The 23,542-nt window shown below is 32.0% G+C and overlaps 1 protein-coding gene across 4 annotated transcripts in view; it reads right to left on the bottom strand.

Moving 5' to 3' along the window:
- The window catches only part of LOC145292141 (uncharacterized), a 506,863-nt gene that overhangs the window by 316,374 nt on the left and 166,947 nt on the right, over window positions 1-23,542 (bottom strand). Inside the window, exon 2 of one of the 4 annotated variants that reach the window (XM_080138263.1) lies at window positions 20,654-20,692. The exons of the other annotated variants lie outside the window; for them this stretch is intronic. Coding sequence (XP_079994389.1) covers window positions 20,654-20,692 — 39 coding nt within the window. The remainder of the gene's footprint in view (window positions 1-20,653; window positions 20,693-23,542) is intronic. 4 annotated transcript variants of the gene reach the window in all.

Raw genomic sequence — 23,542 nt, 5'->3', positions numbered from 1 at the left:
TTCAGCCAGATTAGCTCAGTACTTTCCAAAAAAAAGTGGACAAACAAACATACAGACAGGACCAAGAGAACTATAATAAAGAAAAGTATCTGTACATACTTAGTGTCGCACAGGTGTCTTTATACTTCCACTTTTGTTTTTAACTATGCAATTTCATTTTTGTTTTGTTTTTTTTAACCAAATTATTTGTTTCAAGCAATAGGATTTTGAAAGTTAAATTCAATTATTATGGTATTGTTTGTTTATAAGGTTTCAAATATTGGTATTAAACTATAAATTGAACAAAATTCTTACAGAACTATAACTAATTTTGTTATATTAACTTATTTTCCTCTCTATAGCATTACTGAATGTAAACAGTTTTCAAAACATAATTGGTTAAGAATTTTAAAACGAGTTTAAATGACTTCCTATTTAACAGTTGAAATGCGTTCAAATTCCTTTGAAATTTGGAAAGGTCACAAAGTAATTCTTTTTCTTTTTTTCAACCATTAATAAACGAATAAAATGGTTGACTTATTTATAAAGAAACCAAAATGCATTATGGTTGATTTAATTTTGTAATCATTTTTTTAAATTTTATTTTACACTAATTGCATTTTTTATTTCAATATTTGATTAATAGTAAATAGAAGTGTTTAAGTCACATAGAAGCGAGAAACAGACAATTTTATTAATAGAGGTAATTAATTTTAACTTAAATATTCAAATGTTTTAAATTAACTTAAATTTTTTTTTAATTGTTAATATATATATATATATATATATTTGTTGTTAATCATTCTTATGATTGTTTAGCTCTTCAAAATAAGAATAAATAGATTATTCAGCTAATTGCATTGCAAACAACACAAAATGTGCAGTGGCTTTACTTCTTTATTGCATCAATCCTACTTTGTCCGAGCAGAGGGTGGGTCTCATCAACACATGGGTGGGTCTCATCAACACATACACTATTCTAAACTTGTGTGAAACTATAAATTAGATATCAAATATTCAACTTCATAGCATCAACTACTCTTTGTAAGGTTAAAAAATCGTCCTCTATGACTACAACAGATCTTTCAGACATTTATTAACCCTACATTGGCATCGATCAATTTGGAGATCTTTGATCTAAAATCATGGTGAATTAATTTACTCAAATAATTACAAAATTTTCCATTCAACTTGGCCATTACATTCTTTTTAAATTTTTTTTTTTTTTTTTTTTTTTTGGGGGGGGGTTATCATTCTTTCTGGCAACAAAACGTTTGCTTGCTTTTAGCTAGATTTTTTCACTAAAATACCACATCTACTCTATGGCTTTAAAATCTATTTAAAAGATCTCCAATGGTTTTTGATTAAATTTTACTTACAAATAAATATATGTGCATACGAGGAATGATGGAGAGTGGGAGGATCTTTAAAAAAAAAAAAAAATGCTAATAGGGCACGTTAATTAATCCTTACAAATCCTTTGCTAAGTGTCAGACCACCCACTGTTTTCTGAGTCAGCCAAAAACAAGCAACTCGATCTTTAAATGGGAGTGGGAACTAAGTTGGGACATAAAAAAGATAAAATATGGGGATGGATGGTGTCTTCCAAATTAAGTGAATTTTTTAAATTCTTTTTACTGCTATTCACCCTAAACAACGTACATTGTCACAGAGATGTATAGAGCATCCTAAGTGCTGCAGAAAAATGCTTATTTACATTACATTTAAAATTTCTGCATGCTCATACAATGGTATGTTACTCAAATGCTCATATGACAGATTTTAAATTCAAATATTTATGTAACTATGAAAAAGGCACAAGGTGAACAACGATCAAAGAAAGGTTTGTTGATTATATCAGCATAAAAATGCAGACGTGCTCCAATATTTCCTAAAATATTATTATTATTATTATTGTTGTTGTTATGTGACGTTGATCTACCCTATTTTGGGATGTAGATAAATTCTTCCAGAGACTATGAATACAGTTACGACTACGTTGTGGCAGTCATAGCCAATTTCTGTAACATGCTTCTGTAAATACATTTTAGTAAATATACCATTATATTATTTCAAGGTCATAACTATTTTTACCCATCCACCTCAATCCCTACAAAATTTGATGTTTATAATCTTAGAAGGTATGAAAAATAATTTTAACACTATAAAATTATAAAAGTGTCAAATTTAAATGCATCTAGACATAACTGATGATGTGATCAAACAAATATTGACATAAGCAACAGTTTTTTTTTTATGCAAAATTATTTAGGAATGCTTAATGTCTGTACTAAAACGGTTTAAAACCCCTTAGTGATTGTGGCCTACAAATCCCAAAGCCATGCACATGCTTCTAACTTGAGTAAGAAAATATAAAGTGTAAAATTGTAAACTTGGGACTGATAGTGACTAAATGGTTAAAGACACAGACTGAAAACCTGTCTGCTAAGTTCAAATATAATTAATTTTGAAGAAACACTTTCACCAAACTCACAATTGACCTTGTGTCCCACCTCCTGGAGAGGAGGAAAATAAAATAAGGTGTAAATTTGACCAGTGTTAGAGTCAGTATAGTTTTACTGACCGATTCCACTCATCCATTTTAAGTCGAACTATAAAAGAATAGAATACTATAACTAGTTAAAAAAAAGTCAATCTCATCTATTTCGATATAGCAGTTGCATCTTTAAAGTTTCACTTGTTCCTTCGAGTAGTTTTCAAGATTGCAGAGTCAGAGTTCTTGGAATGATTCGTTCCCTGTGATCATTACCTGAAAAGATGTTTTTTTTTTCTTTTCTGATCCACACATTATACCAAACTGCTATTTCACACAGTATTACCTTTAGCAGGAAGGCAATGGAATTGCATAAAGATGTCAGAGTTAGATTTTTTTTTTTTTAATCTTCAAAGAATCAACAGACAGTCTGAATATTGGAATATGAGTTGAAAAAAGATATTTTGGAATTCTAATTAAAGTCGAACCTTATGCCTTCTGTCTCTGCAATCCTAGTTGTTATCTCCCTTGGGGTGTATCAATCAGGATTCTTTGTATGTTCATCACATGGTACAAAAATCAAAACGCAGACCAACAATTTTTTTTTTTTTCCAGCTTTCATCGAATAAAATGCATTTTTTGTTTACTTCGGCATGAGTAACCTACATGTGAGAATTCAAGCTTTTAAATCCTGCAACGCATGTTTATATTTACAATTTCAATTGAATAACGGGTGCCTTCAAGTTGTGTGCGGACTGATGTATTTCTTATTGAGTATTCATAAATTCCTGTATTATATTCTTTGTCGACTAGCATTTCAGCCCGGCATTGCTCGGGTGTTTGGAGGTGTATGTTGAGGAAAAAAAAAAAAAAAAAAGCAGACAATTTTTTTTAACTTTGACCCCTATTATGACCCCTTAACATGTATTATTTTGGGCTCAAATTAAGTTAGATTCATGTCCAAGAAACCTATATCTAAAATTTCAAATGTTTAGACTCAAAATTGGCGGAGGAGTTTGGTAGAGTTCTCAAAGGTCAAATCATTGAACTTTGACCCCTTAACAGCTAAATTTCTGGCCGAAACCAGATTACAAAGATTTTCCCAAATCTCAGTACACTGTATATCAAATTTCGAGTCTGTAGACTGAAAATTGACAGATGTTGCGTAGGGAAATGTACAAAAACAGACACACAGAGGCACTTTCACTTTTATAGATATATAGATATTCATCTTGATTATGTATTTTTTCAGGTCTTGTCAGCATCATTAGTATAAGGACATCTCGATTAAACGTTAAATGTATTTCTCAACTATTGTTCCTTTTTTTTTAGTCTTCCTTCCCAACCACGTGTCGCATCATTGATACAATAATACGTTGAATAAAATATTCCAAACTTGTGTGAAACTATAAATTAGATATTAAGTATTCAACTTCATAGCATCAACTACTCTTTGTAAGGTTAAAAATCGTCTTCAGATCTTTCAGGGCATTTATTAACTCTATAGTAGCATTGACAATTTAGAGATCTTTGATCTAAACGATATCAGTCATTGTCAGACGCCATTTCATGTAAGAAAAAAAAATATATATATATAAATTAAAAAGAAAAAATAACCAACAAACTTACACTAATCTCATAAATTTAATTCAACCCCAAAGGACCTTATCAAATGAGAAAGAGCCAGCTGGAATTTAGCGTCTACCTGGAATAATTGAACAAATTTACAACTGTTTTGTAAATATTAAAAAAGGGGAGAGGGAGGGAAAAGGAGGAGGAGAAATAAGTGAGGGGGAATTTAAAGGTGGAGGCAGAAAGAAAATTAGAGAAAAGAAAGAGAGAGAGAGAAGAAGAAATTCTCCTTATCTTCTTTGTCCAATTATTTCAGTAAGACGGTAAACCCAGACTAGCTTTTCTCATTTGATAAGACCCTTTCTTTCCGGTTGAAATAAATTTATAAGATATGGCTAAGTTTGTTGATTGTTTTACTTTCTTTTAACTTTTATTTATGTTCTGCCAGACACATTTTCTACAAAAATTGATCTATCCTTTACGGATATAGCATTCTATGTATATATAGCCATGAAATCTTTTAGCCGATTCCGTTTGCAATTCCATGATTACATAGATGCCAAATTTGAAAATAAAACTGAAAAACAAAAAAATACATTTTATATATTTCAAAGCAATGAAACATTTTTCATAAAATTCAAACATGATAAAAAAAATAAATACATAGTATTTTCTTTGTTTCACATTCAGAGACGAGAGAGAGAGAATTGGATTCAAATAATAGCCTACCAAATTTACTAATATTAAAACTGTTTATTACACAATAAATGAACTTACTTAGAAACTCCTGCGGCACACAAGACAATTAAAGTATACCATTGTTTTCAGTCTGAAGCTAAATCGACAGCGTCTTCCTATCTTCTTCACATTCAAATCTCTCTCGAAAATAAAGACAACAGTTTAATATATTTAAAACAGTTTTGGAGGCAATTTACGTTTCCTGTTGACAACTTTTGTAAGAAGAAAGGATTTGTTTATTCTTTGAATCTTTCACAAGAAATACTGTATGAATTTCGTTGAATGCATAATAATAATGTCGTTACACGCAATTCTAAGGTCACTCTGCTCATGAATCTTAATTGAAAACAATTTTTTCAAAAATGAAAGACCATCTTTTTTTTTATGTTCAAAAACATTTAATTTCTGAATTTTTATTGAGATGAGGGTCGATAAGCTGTATTATTCAGATTACTGTTTTTACCTTGAGTGTTATTCTCACATTTTGGCTAACGTAACCTCCAACCTTCTTCCTGTGTATCTTGTCCAACTTGAGGATGATTCTGTCCAACTTGGAAATATGTACATAATTTTGAACAAAATCCTTTACAGGGATAGCATGTTCTTATTCTATCAGCCATAATCGGGAAAAAGCCTTAAGTAATTTGCACTTGTATTTTTAGTTATCACCAGCTCCGAAGATTGAATCTTCAACCTCGAGAAGAGTGTCACTTGTAACTGAATTTTTATCTTATACTTTATCCATTATGCTACGAGAGCAAGCTACTCCTCTGGATTAAAGGGTTCCATTCAAAATTCTGTACAGATCCCAGAGTTCGGCACAGATTCTCGATAAGATAGACCTGAAGAAGGTTGGAAATTACATCAGCCAAAACATTATGAGAATAACACTTAAGATGAGAACAATAGTGCGAATAATTGAAATAATATAAAGACATTTAGGATGTATTATTTACAACGTTAGGACTGGTTTTCTCATTTTCATCGATGTTATTACATTTTCACCATTTTTTTTTTTACTCTTTGGCCTTCTTCAGGTGGTTTGTGTTAAAACGTGGATTAAACAATTACGGTGTTGATTAGGGTTAGGTTCTAAGTTCAATCTTGAACAAACGCAGCAAAACAATTTAAACATTAACTGAAAGAATGTTGCAACATCTGAAAAATGGAATGCCAACAAGTGTATCCTCCACCTCCGACAGTGGTTCCAGTAAAGGTTTGAATTCAAAATTCCATGACAGTTTAAGCATTTGATACAAGGTACGTGAAGAAGTAGGTCGAAGTGGTTGCATATCTGGTGGCTTTAAACTCATTCAAAGACAGCTGAATAAAAGTGGCTGTGAAGAGTCAATGGATCAGGTTGTGATGATTTTGAAAAAAAAAAAAAAAAAAATCAGAAGTAGGAACACAAAAAAAAAGTAATGTTATTGTTCAAGTGGGTCAAGAAAAAAAAATGAAGTTTCAAATTCATTAGCAAACTGAGAATAACTAAAGACCAAATAAAAGAACAAGCTGTCATTATTATTCGTCTACATTAATTCAAATTAATCACATCTGGGTGTTGCATTTCCATCAGGAAGTCATCCTTCCTTCCAGGCCTCCAGCAACAATACATCTTCGACTACACAGCATCAAGAGTCATGAGTTATATATTACCACTGTTGCCAGGATATATAACAACGAAAATAACAGGGAAGTCACAGAGGCTAAGTGGTTAACAACACAAACTGAGAACCTGGGTGTGCCAAGTTCGAATACAGTTTTTTTACAAAAACATTTTTGCTTAAAAATGTTGGCAACCTTCATGTGGTCCTTCCTGTAAGTACCCGATATCTTTCTAGAAAGTAGTCTAATTAGAAACATAGGGGAGTGACAAATGCCAACAATAACCTGATTCTTACGAAATGTATGATATTCAACAATAATAATCAAGATGAAGAAACCCGCCCCCCAAAAAAATGTATATAATATAATAATGAAACTTTCTCATGCTGGATATAGAGATATTTAGAATGCAGTTATTTAAGAATTAAATAATATGCATTAAACTAATAATAACAGCGACTGCGTTTTAATAGTCCAAGCAGTAAAATATAAAGATCCCACGCACTCAAAAACACTTTTTTTTTTTCTTCTTATCTATATTAAACTAGATCAACATGACCAAGTCTGATATTATATAGCCAACTTCTCATATACTTTCTTCGTTGATCTTCTTTGTTGGAGTCTATTGTTCCTCATTGCTTTGTAAATATGAACGGAGCAACCTTCTTGTTGGTGAAAGGATGAATTTGAATTGAACAAAAGAGTGCTTTTGTTTTAATAAAAGTTGGAATTTAAAAAAATATATATGAAAATTAATCAATCAAGCAACAATAAAATCATTCAAAAGTCAAAATTAACTGAAATACTACAAGCTGTAACCAAAATTAGCAATATGAGAGCAGAGTCAGACGCAAGGTCAGTTTTTAATGTGGGGGAAATTCCAGCTCCCAAAAAGGGGCACTTTCAATTGGGACAAAATATAAAAACTGCCTCTGAAAAAAAAAAAAAAAAAAAAAAAAAAAAAAAAATGAAGTCCAGTATCAGAAGAGATACCACACTTTTGCTCTTAGCTGAAAGGTTTGTATCTTTTTTTTTTTTTTTTTTTTTTTTACAAGGAAGTCACCACTTATCAAGGCCCAGAGGCCACTCGGGGATAAGAGTTATTGCATGAACAGTAATCAATGGGATAATATCGTAGTAATCGCTAGTAATGAAGATCTGATAAAGTGTCTTACTTAAGGGGGCTGTTCATCAGGAATTTGTTTATGTTGAACTTGAAGACATCCAAGTTGTAGTGAGGTGGGAAAAAGGCAAATGGAAGAGAGTTCCACAGGCGTGCATTTCTAAGAAGCTTTGTTCATGGAATCTAAGTTTTGATTTAGGCACAGATAAAGAGTGGGAAAAATTATTGACAGTGGTTTCAGCTAGGCCGGTGTTTTTCATGAAAGATTGACGAGGGGGGACCAGACAAGCACTTCCCATGGAAATAACGCTCTTGTTCTGTCAGCCTTGACTGGATGACACGATACACCTGAAGAAGGTTGGAGGCCACATCGACCGAAATGCTGTGAAAAATCACAATATAAGATTTGGTTGTTTTGTTTTTATAGCATAAAAATCTTTTTAGCATTATTTAATGTCATTTTGATAAAAACCTTTAAGCTTCAAGTCCTTGATAGTTTCAGATATTTAATGGATTCTATTTTGTACTAGCATGGAGACCAAAACGTTGCCAGGGATTGAATGACAATCAACAAATGTTTCACACTCCCATATTTTTATTCTCATCAAAATCTGTGAAATCTCCCATTTTTCAACCAAATCGATTGATTGCCTGCTCTAGTTGGGGACTCATCGCGGTGAACCATAAGGAAGCTTCACATGCTTCCTCGTAGTGACTTAGTTCACAATACCTTGTAGTCTACACTGCACTGTAAGAACTTACTATTGGTTTTATAAAATTATTTTTTATATATAAAGGCTTGAATTAATGTTTATAATGCAAAAACCAAGTATCACGCTTCAATTGTGCTTTAAACAGAAATATTTATTTCGAAGATGCCAGTCATATCAAAAGAACCTACTGTTGATTTTATATGTTGAGCCTTTCGGCTTGTGTGGTAATAAAACTTCTCAAATGCCCTTGTGATGTTAGGCTGTGTAAGGTGTTAACTTTAGTCAAAATCGCCTGTTTCTTCTTTCATCAGATTATTTAGAGTATTGATATTTATTGAAGGCATTCCAATACAAAACCCATCTAAGAACACTGCCAGACACAAATACCTTCGTGTGAAATTTAAAAAAAATCGGCTGAGTTGTTTTCAAGTCTATAGGGAATGAACTCAGAGACAAAGTTCATTTTACATAATAGTAGATATTGAATGGTTTGTAGTTGAATATCCTAAAGTGCTAGGGCATTGCATCGATTGAGGTTAAGATGAAGGAATGACAGCTGAGATGGTTTGAACAAGTGCTGAGGGACAACAACACTACTGTCACAAGACTCATCTTTGCATTGGAAGTCTCCGGAAAATAACCGAGTAGACACCTTGCAAAAACATCTGTGAAACTGGCCTTCATCCAGACCAAGCCTATGATCGTGTCAAATGGATCATTACAAACTCAGCCATAGCTTGGCATTAACGCATAAGAAAAAGGTAAATTCTAATTAACATACAGATTGAACCTTAACATACCATTACTCTGCATCAGATTGGATCGGGGAAGGAGGGGGGGGGGGTAATAGTAACACTGCAAAACTATCCATGCATTCATGTCAATTGTTTTCATAGAAAAGCAATATATTAAAATGTACAAAACAAATCCTTTAAGAGTGTGGTTTTCTTGTGAATCAAGGAAGCAGTTTTGTTTTTTTACAGAAAAATTTGGTGAACCTGAAGAATCTGTCCCGCCCCCACCCCTCTATTTTTTTTTTTTTTTCATCATTTTTATCTTTTTTCAGCAGATTATTATCGAATGAATCTACTAGATTATTAAAAAAAAAAAAAAAAAAAAAAAATCAATATTTAAATATTTGTAGGGAGTGCTCAGTTTCTAATCCAATGTTCTAGTAAATCAATCACCCATTTTAGAACCACTCAATGTTTTTAGGCCAAATTTAACGAATTGGGCCTTTTTTTTTTTTTTTTTTAATTTAGATTTGTTCTAAAATGAATGACCAATTTACTAGAACGTTGCATTAGAAACTGAGCACTCCCTACAAATATTTAAATATTGATTTTTTTTTCATTGGGGGGTGGAGGAATAAGCTTGTAGACTAGTATCCATTTGATAAAATTGGAAAAAAGACAACAAAAATATATCCAACACACCCACCTTGTATCCCATTTTGATTTATCAAAATGTATTTCATTAAATTGTTCAGTTAAAAAAAATCAGTGGTTGGGTTGATCAAGTCAACAGTCCCTCATGTCTGCCGGAAATTTACCACTCATTTTGGGCATTTTTCTTCTTTCAAGCATATTATAAAGACAGTTGACCTGAACAACCCAGCCACTGATTTTTTTTTTTAACTGAACAATTTAATGAAATACCTTTTGATAAATCGGAATGAGATACAAGGTTTTGGATAGAATTTTGCGCTGTGTTGGATAAAAGTTTAATTAATTTAAAAGTTTAATTAATTTGTGGCTCCCAGAATTCACTAAATAAGAAAGCTACCAGCATCACAAACATACATAATTCAAAATTCAATCTGTATCTATTTGAGATGTTGATCATTATTTTCAAAAATTCTAACAAACTTACGTAAGTCCTACTAAGGTAAAAAAAAATTTTTTTCTTCTAAAAGTGATTGTGTCATAAGCATGAAAGTGTATGATGTGGACAGACTCCAAACCCCTAATGAACCCAGACATTCCTAAACTGACGATCTGGCTATTATTGCATCTTTGAAATGTATTTTACAAAATAATATATGTATGGTAATGCGATTGAAACTAAGTGGGCCAAGTCTTAGAAAGTATAAATATTTCACAGATGTTTGCAAACTGTAGTTTTAGCATGAACTCTAGATGTTACGGTAGATTTCTTTTTGTGGCTGAATGGAATTAGAACAATTAAAGTTCTTTTTCTAAAAACATATCAATGATAAACATACAAGTCATAGCTCTCAAATTTCTGGAAATTGCATAAAATATACCACCAAAGTTCTGAAACTACAAAAGGGAAATAAAGGGCATAAAGGGTATATAGTAGGGCCCCATTCCCTAGCACAAGCATCATTTACCATTTTGCAAAAAAAAAAAAAAAAAAAAAAAAAAAAAAAAAAAAATTGCAAGGGTATACAATATCATCCCCTAGCAGTACCTGCCAGTGTTGCCCAGGATGAAGTGGTTTTAAATTTTTTTACATTTTTATGTTTGCACATTTTTTAAACTCCTACAAAAAAAATTCTAGTTCTAAGAGAGAAAACTCTTTTTGAATTCTTTGATTTAAAAGGAGCGTTGGTTCACTTGCCGATTTTGATTTTTCAGTCATAATTGAAAATTATGTTCATATTTACTGGTTGTCCGGGTAGGATGTTAAGGGATAAAGAGAAAGATAGAGTGAAATGAAAGATGTGGAGAGAGAAGGTGGAATAAGGAGTCGAGGACAGAGAAGGTGGAATAAGGAGTCGAGGACAGAGAAGGTGGAATAAGGAGTCGAGGACAGAGAAGGTGGAATAAGGAGTCGAGGACAGAGAAGGTGGAATAAGGAGTCGAGGACAGAGAAGGTGGAATAAGGGGAATAAAGGACGAAGAGAGAGAGGGGAATAAAGGACGAAGAGAGAGAGGGGAATAAAGGACGAAGAGAGAGAGGGGAATAAAGGACGAAGAGAGAGAGGGGAATAAAGGACGAAGAGAGAGAGGGGAATAAAGGACGAAGAGAGAGAGGGGAATAAAGGACGAAGAGAGAGAGGGGAATAAAGGACGAAGAGAGAGAGGGGAATAAAGGACGAAGAGAGAGAGGGGAATAAAGGACGAAGAGAGAGAGGGGAATAAAGGACGAAGAGAGAGAGGGGAATAAAGGACGAAGAGAGAGAGGGGAATAAAGGACGAAGAGAGAGAGGGGAATAAAGGACGAAGAGAGAGAGGGGAATAAAGGACGAAGAGAGAGAGGGGAATAAAGGACGAAGAGAGAGAGGGGAATAAAGGACGAAGAGAGAGAGGGGAATAAAGGACGAAGAGAGAGAGGGGAATAAAGGACGAAGAGAGAGAGGGGAATAAAGGACGAAGAGAGAGAGGGGAATAAAGGACGAAGAGAGAGAGGGGAATAAAGGACGAAGAGAGAGAGGGGAATAAAGGACGAAGAGAGAGAGGGGAATAAAGGACGAAGAGAGAGAGGGGAATAAAGGACGAAGAGAGAGAGGGGAATAAAGGACGAAGAGAGAGAGGGGAATAAAGGACGAAGAGAGAGAGGGGAATAAAGGACGAAGAGAGAGAGGGGAATAAAGGACGAAGAGAGAGAGGGGAATAAAGGACGAAGAGAGAGGGGAATAAAGGACGAAGAGAGAGAGGGGAATAAAGGACGAAGAGAGAGAGGGGAATAAAGGACGAAGAGAGAGAGGGGAATAAATGACGAAGAGAGAGAGGGGAATAAATGACGAAGAGAGAGGGGAATAAATGACGAAAAGAGAGGGGAATAAATGACGAAAAGAGAGGGGAATAAATGACGAAGAAAAAGACAGTAGAATAAAGGATGAAGAGAGAAATTAGAATAAAGGATGAGGTGGGCGAAAGGAGAATAAAAGATGAGAAAAGATAGAGAAAATAACGTATGCAGAGAAAGAAAAGAAATTTAATGAGTATAGATCAATGAATAGTCTGTTCAGGATGTCGGTTGACAAAGGTCATGCAGAGGGGGCAGGTGTTACATAAGATTCTCCCCCTCCTACTTATCTCTCCCACTTCAGGTGTAAATATTGCTAACCTGCTTGTTAACAGTCAGCATCTAACTGGTAGCTAGTTGTAGACACCTGTTGAAGCCATCTGTAATCTACATAGATGAGACTAATGACATGGGAACAGGCCACTACCATACATAAAAAGCCATGCACATTTAGATGGTGTTCTATTTAGGTGAAGATGTCGTAGTCCTCTTTATGTTGCTTTTTTATTTAGTGACAATTATCAAGGAGTCAGCAAAACCACCAAGTAAGCTGCTTAAGAAAGAAAATCTATTTCAAAAAGGACGTTTCAGGTTATTTTAAAATCCACATTCTTTCAAAGCTTAATAAAGAAAATTGAATTAAAAAAAATATAGTCGTCAGCGTCATAATCAACAAGGATGTGACGGTGGCTAAATAGTTAATGACAGTGATCAACAATCTGGGTGTGCCAAGTTCGGATCTAATTTGCTTCACAGAAACACATGTTGGCAACCTTCATGTGGTCTCCACTGTAAATACCCAATGTCTTTCTAGAAAGAATTTTAACTAGAAAGATATCAGAGAAACATCAGTGTAGTAGCTGTTCTGATGCTACACATCACCTTTTCTTTCCTTGGTTAGTGGAGGAGAAATCCTTCTAGACAGAGACAATTTTTATTTTGTGTTCCTATCTAGAGTGCCTCTTTTTTAGGAGCTTGATTTCTCCACATTAAAAACAAAACTTGTGTCTAACTCTGCCCTCGAACATAAGAACAATCAATATCATTCAGTTTAACGTCTTCCCTTAATCAACGGTAGTAATGCTCTGCTGGTTAGTAATGCTAAAAGTTCCCTGAACTTACTTCATCCACTTTTTCATTATCACACTAACAGCAGCCTCTTCTTGTGCTCTAATAATTGTTATCCTTTCAATCCTAATATATTTATATGAATTTTCACTAAATTATCCAAGTTGAGCATTTTTTTTTTTAATGATTATAATGATTCTACCAAAGAGAAAAAATAAGATATCTACATTCTTAGAATTTTCAGGAGGTGACAGTGGTTAATGGCACAGATTGAAAACCTGGAAGTGTCAAGTTCGAATTCAGTTCATTCTACAGAAAACTTTTCATCAGATCCACATCTGAGCTTGTGTCTAACATCCTGGAAAGAAGGTCCAAAACCATTATTTAACAGAGTGGTGACGTTGGCTAAGTGGTTAATGATGGAGATTGAAAACCTCAAACACTTTCATCAAATCCACATCTGACCTTGTGTCTAGCCTCCTAAAAATGAGGTATATAAAATACAGTATACATAAATCAATTTCAGATCAGTCGAAAACAAAATTTGTTTGACGGCATATCAACCCATTTCAGGTTATTTAATACCAAATTCAGACACATCAGCAAAAGTTTTTAAAATTTTTGATATATCCAATATTTATTTATCTTGCTTTTCCTATTTAGCTATTTATTCATTATATTAAATCTATAACATATAAGGCTTTAAATACAGGAAGTCAGATTGCTGGAACGATGCTATGTCTTTTTCTGGTGGGTCATTTTTGCAAAAATTGTATGGTGTATGACATGACATAGCAGTTTTCTTTTAAGAAATGCTTGGGTTGGTTTGGTGATTCAAAGCACGAAACGTACAGCAAACAACTTCAGAGGATTTATGAAGAAGTACTTTTGAATAGACAATGTAATTCAGGGGGTTCTGATAATGAAACGGTTTAAAAAAAAAAAAAATCCACCCGAGAAACAGTTTATCAAATTGGTTGGAATAAAAGCACAAAACAATATTTGATAGACAGTGCTTCAATTTCCAGGTTTGAAATCTTGATTAGCACCTACGATAAAGCAATTAATAAACAATTCATAATGAGATCATTACTTCTATAAAGAAACAGAAAAGTTGGGAGTCGAGAGTTAACAATTTTGGTGCAAATTGGACTTTTTTTTTTCTTTTTCCAATCTAAATCAGGAATTAACCAGCTTTTAAAAGTATCCAGAGATCAGAAGACTCACCCCAACCCCACCAGTCAAGAATCAGAAATTAACAATTTTGGATTAAATTCTAAAAATCAAGAAAATACAGACATATTTAAAAAAAAAAAAAAAAATTCTACATCACAAGTGTAATTATCAACAGGATTTTTTTAAGGCAACAAGTTTTGTATGTTTTATGGCATTCACCCTTAATAGGGTTGAACTTCCTCTAAAGGAAGTTTAAAGGGAATATTAAATTCACAGACGGTCCCAAATGCATGTATACGAGGATCACTCCAAAAGCAAGACCTTTTTTTTTTTTTTTTAAACTCAAAAGACTAAAATATTGAAGTGCTACGAAGACGGGATTGTTAAAAAATCAGGATTATTTTTAAAAATTCTTTTTCTAAAGAAATTCAAAATTAAATTTCCAGCAGATTGCTAACCTTCCAATGGAATGCATAAATCATCCAGGTTTTCAAAGAAAAATAACGCAACCTAAAACTTCCATACAGCAGGAAGCAAATTATAGAAAACAAAATGTTTTTTATGATTAGAATGTTTAAAGTTTAATCATGTTATGCAATAATGTAGCAGTCATTAATAAAGAAATATTTATCGATAGAGACGACGTAGATAGAGAAAAATTATACTTGGTGAACACACAAAAAAAAAAAAAAGGGGGTTGATTATAGTCAAGATTGTTGGCTCTTTTCAACTTCCGGTTTCTGCTCTGCAAAAAAAGACGATGATTGACAAACATGATATGATTGCTTTTGATTAATGCTTATCTTCCTTTCAGATTATGTGAAAGTCCCCCACCCCCGCTCTCTTCCTGATGTTAAGAATGGCTTAACCATGTGTAATTATGCAGCCAAATGGACAGCAAAAACTAGAAGTAAAAAAAAAAAAAAAAAGCAGACAATCTTGTTTATAACCAATGGTTTTTCTTTCGTTTTATGTACATTTATCATTGACTGACATTAAGAAAAGTAAAATAAGAAAATTATCAAAGTATGATAAACAAAGTGTAGCATCTGTTTTGATACTATACTTCATCTTTTCTGTCCTTGATGAGTGAAGGATAAAGCCTTCTAGACTGGGGAAATTTTCATTTTTGTCTAGAATTCAGAGTGCTTCTTTTTAGGGAGCTGGCCTTTCCCTACATTAAAAATTAACTTTGTATACAATTCTGTCCTAGTGGAGAGGCAAGTAAATAGAGACTCCAAAACTTTATGAAGCCATTTGAAAACATGACAATAGAAAAGAAAGGAGCTAGTGTATTCCATGAAAAGGGCCTGCTTGGTTATATGATGGCCAAATGTTGACCACAACTAGAAATGATCGATGTTTATCAATGTAAATAAATTTGCTCCTGTCTTTTGGGTGTTAAAGAGTGAAGGGCTAATGACGGTTATAGGAGTGGGATAGAAGGCTCATTTAAGTGATTACTTTCTTATGTTTGAGATTCAAAAGACCCCCTCCTCCAGAACGGATATTCATACTATTTTGATTTTTCAAACTACTGTTCTCATCTTGAGTACCATTTTAACAATATTTCAATTGATGTAACCTCCAATCTTCTTTAGGTGTATATTGTCAAACTCAGGAATGTTTCTGTTAAACTGTCGTCCAAATTCCTGAGTTCGATAGAAACATTTCCAAGTTTGACAAGATACACCTGAAGAAGGTCAGAGGTTACATAGAGCGGAATGTAAAAAAATGACACTCAAGATGAAATCCAAATAATCAATCCTCATCTCCAAAATTCAGAAACTCCAGAACGGATTCATTACAAAATGTTACAAGGTTCGTTACTATAGTTGATCCGTATTTGATTTTTTTTTCCAGTGACAAAAAAGGATTGATAAGATCTTGGTTAAAAGATGAAAAATAGCACTATAATGAAAATCAATGTTTTCAAAATCTTTAAAAAAAAAAACAAAAAAAAACAAAAAAAAAACATACACACAGAATTAAGCAAAATTAACTTGTAAATTATAATCTAAAAACATATCTGCTGCTTTGAATAACTTATTTGCAGATTGAGTAAACAAATTATAAAGAAAGTGTCGTTTGGCCTTCAGTGGTTGTTATTGAAGAGAATGATACAACAGCTGCTTAAACTGCAAGTTGGCAGGCTGGGAGGTAGGATTGGAGGGTCAAATATGGAAAGTATATCAAAATTAATACTCCCGTCATTTATATATATATATATATATATATATATATAAGAAAAGATAGGGAGATAATTAAAGTTAGTTTAGAACTTTATTACATTATCATTATCCAGACAAGTTAGTCCCTTTCTTTCCGGGGAAGTTCACTTACTATATGTATATATAAGTTTCAAAAAAAAAAAAAAAAAATATTTATATTTATATATATATATATATATATATTTTGGCAATTAAGCTAAACAGAATTTTGCGCATTTCATCCCTATGAGGATTCGCCAGGCTATTGTATGGAATTTGTGTTAGTTTGCGTTTTTATGTATGCCCATGGTAGTAGGTTTGCTAATAAACCAATCAGATTCCTACTATTTATATATTTAGTACTGTCGAAGTACAGGGTGTTTCAAAAGTCTTGGGAACATTACAAATGCGTATATCTCATGAACTATTCCAGGTAGAAAAATGAAATATAAATTTAAAGTTTGGAGTTGAAAGATCAATTTCTATGTATGAATCATTTTTTTTTTTTTTTTTTTTTTTTTAACTTTATGTAAGATCTGAAATATACATATATTAAAAATCGTTATGTTCCCAAGACTTTTGAAACACCCTGTAAATACTTATATAAATTTATAAAATATATATGGCGATTAAGCTACACTGAATATTCTGCGTTTCATCCACTATAGGATTCGTCAGGCTTATGCACGAATTTTGTGGTTGCTTCTTGTTTTTATATATGTTGAGGATTTCTAGTTAGCCAATCAGCTTTCTAGTATCCACCACGCCCCTTCCTATCAGCCAATGAGCATGCATTTTATCGAACAAAGGATCTGTTTTAGAACTAGGTTAGTGGTTTACGGTAGACGTTTTCCTTCCTTTTTTTTTTTTAATATATATATATATATATATATATATATATATATATATATATATATATATATATATATATATATACATATGCGTGATCGTTTATGTATATTCATGTTTATTTAATTTATTTATTTGTTTGTTTTCTATTGTTATTGTTAGTTTTAAAGCTATTTTGTATCGCTATCAGAGAGTAAGTTTTATTTTGTGAACACAGTTGTTTGCTATTTCTCGTCTACAGTTTAATAGATTTTGAGGTTCTTTAAAGTACAGGATAGCAAATTTTTCATGGAGGCATAATTTACACGGGTCGTCTAAATGTCTGCACGTGGTAGCTTGTCTCATTATTTTCCATTCGACTACCGGCGAATGTCTGCTTTCTTTGAGTTCCCAGTATTTATTTGCTAGTGTTGTTTTTATACAGTGTTTTTTATTTTTGAATGTACTTTTGTTATTAAACTGTAGACGAGAAATAGCAAACAACTGTGTTCACAAAATAAAACTTACTCTAGGATAGCGATACAAAATAGCTTTAAAACTAACAATAACAATAGAAAACAAACAAATAAATAAATTAAATAAACATGAATATACATAAACGATCACACATATATGTATATGTATATATATGTGCATGTGTGTGTGTACACATAGGTATATTTATATATATATATATAAAGAAGGAAGGAAAACGTCTACCGTAAACCACTAACCTAGTTCTAAAACATATCCTTTGTTTGATAAAATGCATGCTCATTGGCTGATAGGAAGGGGCGCGGTGGATACTAGAAAGATGATTGGCTAACTAGAAATCCTTAACATATATAAAAACAAGAAGCAACCACAAAATTCACGCATAAGCCTGACGAATCCTATAGTGGATGAAACGCAGAATATTCAGTGTAGCTTAATCGCCATATATATTTTATAAATTACTAACTAGCTCTACCTACGTATTGAGCACTTTTGAAGTAAATACTTAAAGTTTACCCATAAATCTATACTTTCGTATATTAATTTTATGTAAATGAAGTATATATATATATATATATATATATATATATATATGAGAGAGTGTAATCCAAGTTTGAATCAACAGTAAAAAAAATTTAGAATTTCTGCTGCGTATGATAATGCTCCATAGCGAGTAGAGTTTGTTCATATAGGTCTTTGTTTATATAAACATAATTAGGCTACAAATTTATAGACATGTTTCAGTTCTAGCTACAACCCAACTAAACTGAAACATGTTTGCAAATGTATACTCAAATTATGTTTGTGTGTGTATATATTATATAGACAAATGTTATTAAACAAGTTTTTTGTTCAATGAGATTGTCTTATGTTTTGTTTTCAATTATTTTGATAATTCATTTAATAATTTGGTCAAATTGGTGCATACAAGTTCTACATTTTTCTTTTTACAATTCGAAAGTACTCCCCCAAAAAAGAATAAAATAAAACAAACTCACAGAAATTATATACACCAATTTAAATGAGACATTAAATGAATCACAAGGGACATTTCAAAAGTAATCCAGATGTGTCATTGAATTCCTTCATGCAGAAAAAAATTGAACCGATCAACATTCACTGGTGCTTGTTGAACGTTTATAAAGCTGTTGCAGTTGATGTTAGCACAGATGGGTTCGTTGATTTCAGAGTGGCAACAAAGATGCGAGTGACAAAGCGTACTCTGCACTTTAACAACCGAGGTATCAAAACAAGCTGGGAAAAAAGTGCATTGAGATTAGTGGTGACTATGTAGAAAAATAAATTCTGGAGCACTAAATGTCACTCGTTTTAATGGTACCACTCCCATTTTCGTGGTTCTTTAACATTTTAAAATTTCGAAAATTGAAAAATAAGTTTTATCAGAAAAAACATTTGTATTATTTAATGCCTGAATGAAAACATGCTGCCTAAATACATGTGCATATATACTAGCAGAAAAATCTTGCATCGATTTTGAATTGAATGAGTAATCCTATATCTTCTTATTCTCAGCCCATGAATCTTTAACATTTCCATACATAATTTAAAATTTAACGGTTGAAAAGACCAGACAAGTGCAAAATTTATTTTAATAAACATACCTATTTATTAAATTAAATTTTTTTTTCTTTTCAAATTTTCGAATTTTTGAATATTAAAATATTCCTTGTCAGAAAAAACAAAAACAAAAAAAAAACAATTGGAGTTTAATAATAACAATAAATGTTTATAAAATTTGTACTCGTCTGGTCTTTTCAGCCGTTAAATTCTGAATATATTTCTGAGACAGTGGATTTCCTATTATATTTCCATAAATATTTTTAATTTTTGTACTTTTCAAGTGATGAATAAAATTTAAAAAAAAAAAAAAAGACATTATTTTTCCTTTTCAGCAAGTGTCAAGCATGAGCACATACAATAATAATGTTTGATCAAAATGAAATATATTTATCCAAATACCCTAGATGACAATTTCAGAATATATACGATTATGAGAGTTCATCTCCAAAACCCGAGCAGGAATTTGAACGTTTTTTATACAAATGGTCACCATGAGTCAGTTGGGTCGGCTAATTCCAACAAGTTCACCACGTCCCAAACACTGGCTGATCAGGCACTGTGATTCAAGGCTGCTTCCATTATGAGTGCAAGCTATTTGTGGTTCCAGCGACAGACCCTGTAATGGTGAGGGCCCAGTATCGGTTCAGCATTCAGATCGGTAAATTCATTTATTTATTTTGTAAATTGTTTATAAACAATTGATTGTATATAAATCTATAGATGGAACTTTGACAAATACATTTCAAGATCAGTATGGACCTGAAACTAATGGCAACTCTACATTTCTCAAAGCTCTCAAATTGGGGCCTAAGTCTCACCACAGAATGCAAACAAATCTTGTGGAAGCCTTGGTACACAAGTCAATTTATAACTGATATTTTCATGCCATTAATTTTGGTCTTGTTTAATTGCTTTATGGTATATAAAGCAAATGGATTATTTAATATTAAAACATTACCTAAACAATTCATGGAACACTAGCAAGACTTGTGTATCGGCATTACTGAAGAAAACTGAAAACCCAAGAAACTCCTGTTACCAACCCTGAACCCATATTTTTACTTTTTTAAGTTACAAATATTACAAATCTGTATGAATATAAGAAAAATAAAATCCGATTCATTAGAAACATAAAATTAAAGTTAGTAAAACAAAACACTAATATCATAAGAACAAGAAATAAAAAATACTGGTTTTAAATATGTAAGTATCGTAGATGATCCCTCATATTGTGACCACTGATGTCAGAGACACTACGCAACATTTTTTTTACAAAATATTAGCATTTTTAATGACGAAGATTCATTTAGTTAGTCTTATTAATAGCAACGATTTATTTTAGTATAGCCGCACCTACCTGTCTTTGCATAGCTTATTAAATAAATCTTTAGGAATACTGAAAAAAAAGTCGATTTGTTAGAAATATTTTAAAACAGATCTTTTTCTTTTTTGTGCGTATATGCTTCTGAAGTGTCTTATATGGAAAAATACCAACATATTAAGATAATCTTAACAGTAGCCGCTTGTAGCAATATAGGGAAAACATTGCAATTAGCCGATAGAAAGCAAATTATAATCTTATATAAAAATTAACGCAATAAAAAAAATTAATATTAACATAAATGCATTTATTTATGAAAGAGTAATATAGAAAATTTCTTATCAATGTTCTAACCTATTTTTAAACTTGTAATTAGCGACAATGTTTCTGATTAAATAATTTTTCCCGGTGTAAAGAAGGACAGTGGGAATAGATGTGATCACGAGAGTAAGTTCACCTCCCATTCTAAATAAATACTTTGTCTCTTTCACTTCTGTTAAGTCTATTTCTCTCCTGTTTTAATATATTGAAATAATGGAAATCATACACCTCTTGATATAACAGATAACACTCGAATTATCTGAAGAAAAATTTAAAAAAAAAAAAAAAAATGCTCCAACTTACCTTGACCTCCAAAGAATTATTTTTTAATTTTACATATTATTGAGCCAGGATAATGCCAATCAAAAAAAAAACTACCAACTTTGTGGGTGTATGTTTTATAGTTTTATTGTTTTAGACAGACATACAAACACACAAGCAACTGCTTATTATACAATAGAAGACAAGTTGCTGTTTAACTGACATGTGGAAAATGATTCATACCTTTTCCTAATGATATTAGAGTATGTAAGCACATTCAAGAGATCAAACTGGATTTTAACTCAGTGTAGCCAATTCCATAGTCCATGTCCATTATACTACTTATGACTCCAGTCAAATCTGGCTTATTAGATAATCCATACATACATATTAAATAACCTTGAGTTACAATAAGAGTTCGGCCAAGATTGATCAGAGTAGTTTAAAGTAAAAAAGAAAAATGAAATGTGGTTAATACATAACCTTGTTATTATAATTGGTTTTAATCTTCTTTGGGGGATTGTATAGTATCATAATATTTTATCCATTTCTACATTCTCTCTCTCCTAGCCAGATTACATGATGACTGGTACTATCAATAATATATATATATATATATATATATATATATTTATTAAAGTTTTTAGCCTGTTGACTTAGAATGAATGCTTTATTTCAATTAATGGTTGATATGATTAAATTTGTGCTCATTTTTGCATGAAATACTAATCCCTATTAATTCCTAACTGAGTACTGAAAAAATGCCATAATACCTAGTTTGCTGCACCTTATAATAAAAAAGATCCATACAAAATTTCAGTCAGATCAGCCAATAGTTCATGAGAAAATCTAACAGACCGAGAGTAAGAAAAATATACTGTATAGTATACACACACACACACACACACACACACACACACACACACACACACACACACACACACCTTAATGCATGTCCCTGGCTGATAAAAAAGAACTTGTGTGCACTCTTGCTCAAATTTTGTTGTGTTTTTTATAGAAAATAATACTTGCAAATGAGGGTCATTCCAAAAATAAGCCCTATTTTTTAACTAAAAAACTAAAACCATATGTTAAAAAACGGTATCGTTAAAACCAGCGACCTTTTGTACTCCAGAATTTAGTGTTCTACATAGTCACCGCCATTCTCAATTGCACTTTTGCCAGCTTCTTTTAATGCTTCGGTCATAAAAGTCTAGAGCACGCTTTGTCATTCTCACACCTGCCAACACTCTGAAATTAACAAACCTATCTGCTAACTGTGCTGACATCAACTGTATTGACTTTGTAAACATTCAACATGCGCCAGTGAATGTTTATCAGTTTAATTTTTTCTCCATGGAAAAATTTGACAATGCATCTTTGCTTCTGACGCACATCTATGACAGGTTGCTTTCTTAGAGTCTCACACTGTCAATATCTGCAGCAGAGAGATGAAACTTTCAGGTCATGAATACATAAGTTCAATCGTCATAATACAATTTGTAATCCTCTTCGATCCATTTGGGTATAATAAAAAATAGGAGGCATTACTTTTGGAACATCCCTCGTATATATTCAAAAGCATTCAATCATGGAAAATACTAAAAAGAAATCAAATCTTATTAAACAAATCTATATAGATAAAACAATAGATGTGTCTGAAAATATTTAACCGATAAACTCTTAAACATTAAAATTAACAGGAAATAGTAATCATACACCAAGGATTGTTTATAATGAGTAAAATCTTTATTTGGACGGATGACTAACATGTACAGACATATCGGCAAGTTAAAATGAAAAATGTTCGTTTCAACATGCCAATTCATTCATAGCTTAAAGTGGTTTAATTTGAAATCTTTCTCATCTATCTGTTGATAGCTCAAATGGTAGGGAACGTGGCTGGAGCACTAAATGTTTTCTAGTTGATTTTTTTTTTTTACTTTTGAAATCAGTACTATATATTAGGTACAATATAATATTCAATAGAGAATCGTCTCTGTAACAACACGAAATCTGCATGAACTAAAATGTATTTAAGTGTATTTTATGACTGGGCAAGGTCGCCCCCTCCCTCTCCTCTAATTCTTAAATAATCATGATTTTTGCAATATTAAGTTTGCTAAAATTAAAAGCAACATGGATTTGTTGCATCAAGTTCACAAAAGTTTAATAAAAGAAACAATATTTATATTGTAAATGATAGAAATATATGTATACGTGAATAAATAAATTTTAATCATGTGTTTAAACTTTATGGATGCTAAATTGTCAAAAGCTTAAACAATCTAACATGTATTTATGACTTAGTAGCCCCGAATTTTCACTTTAATTATTAATAAT

The sequence above is a fragment of the Euprymna scolopes genome, chromosome 13, assembly GCF_053919585.1.
Source record: "Euprymna scolopes isolate OS-2025 chromosome 13, ASM5391958v1, whole genome shotgun sequence".
NCBI lineage: Eukaryota > Metazoa > Mollusca > Cephalopoda > Sepiida > Sepiolidae > Euprymna > Euprymna scolopes.
Note: the sequence above shows the minus strand (reverse complement) of the source record. Positions and strands in the feature narration are given on the sequence as shown.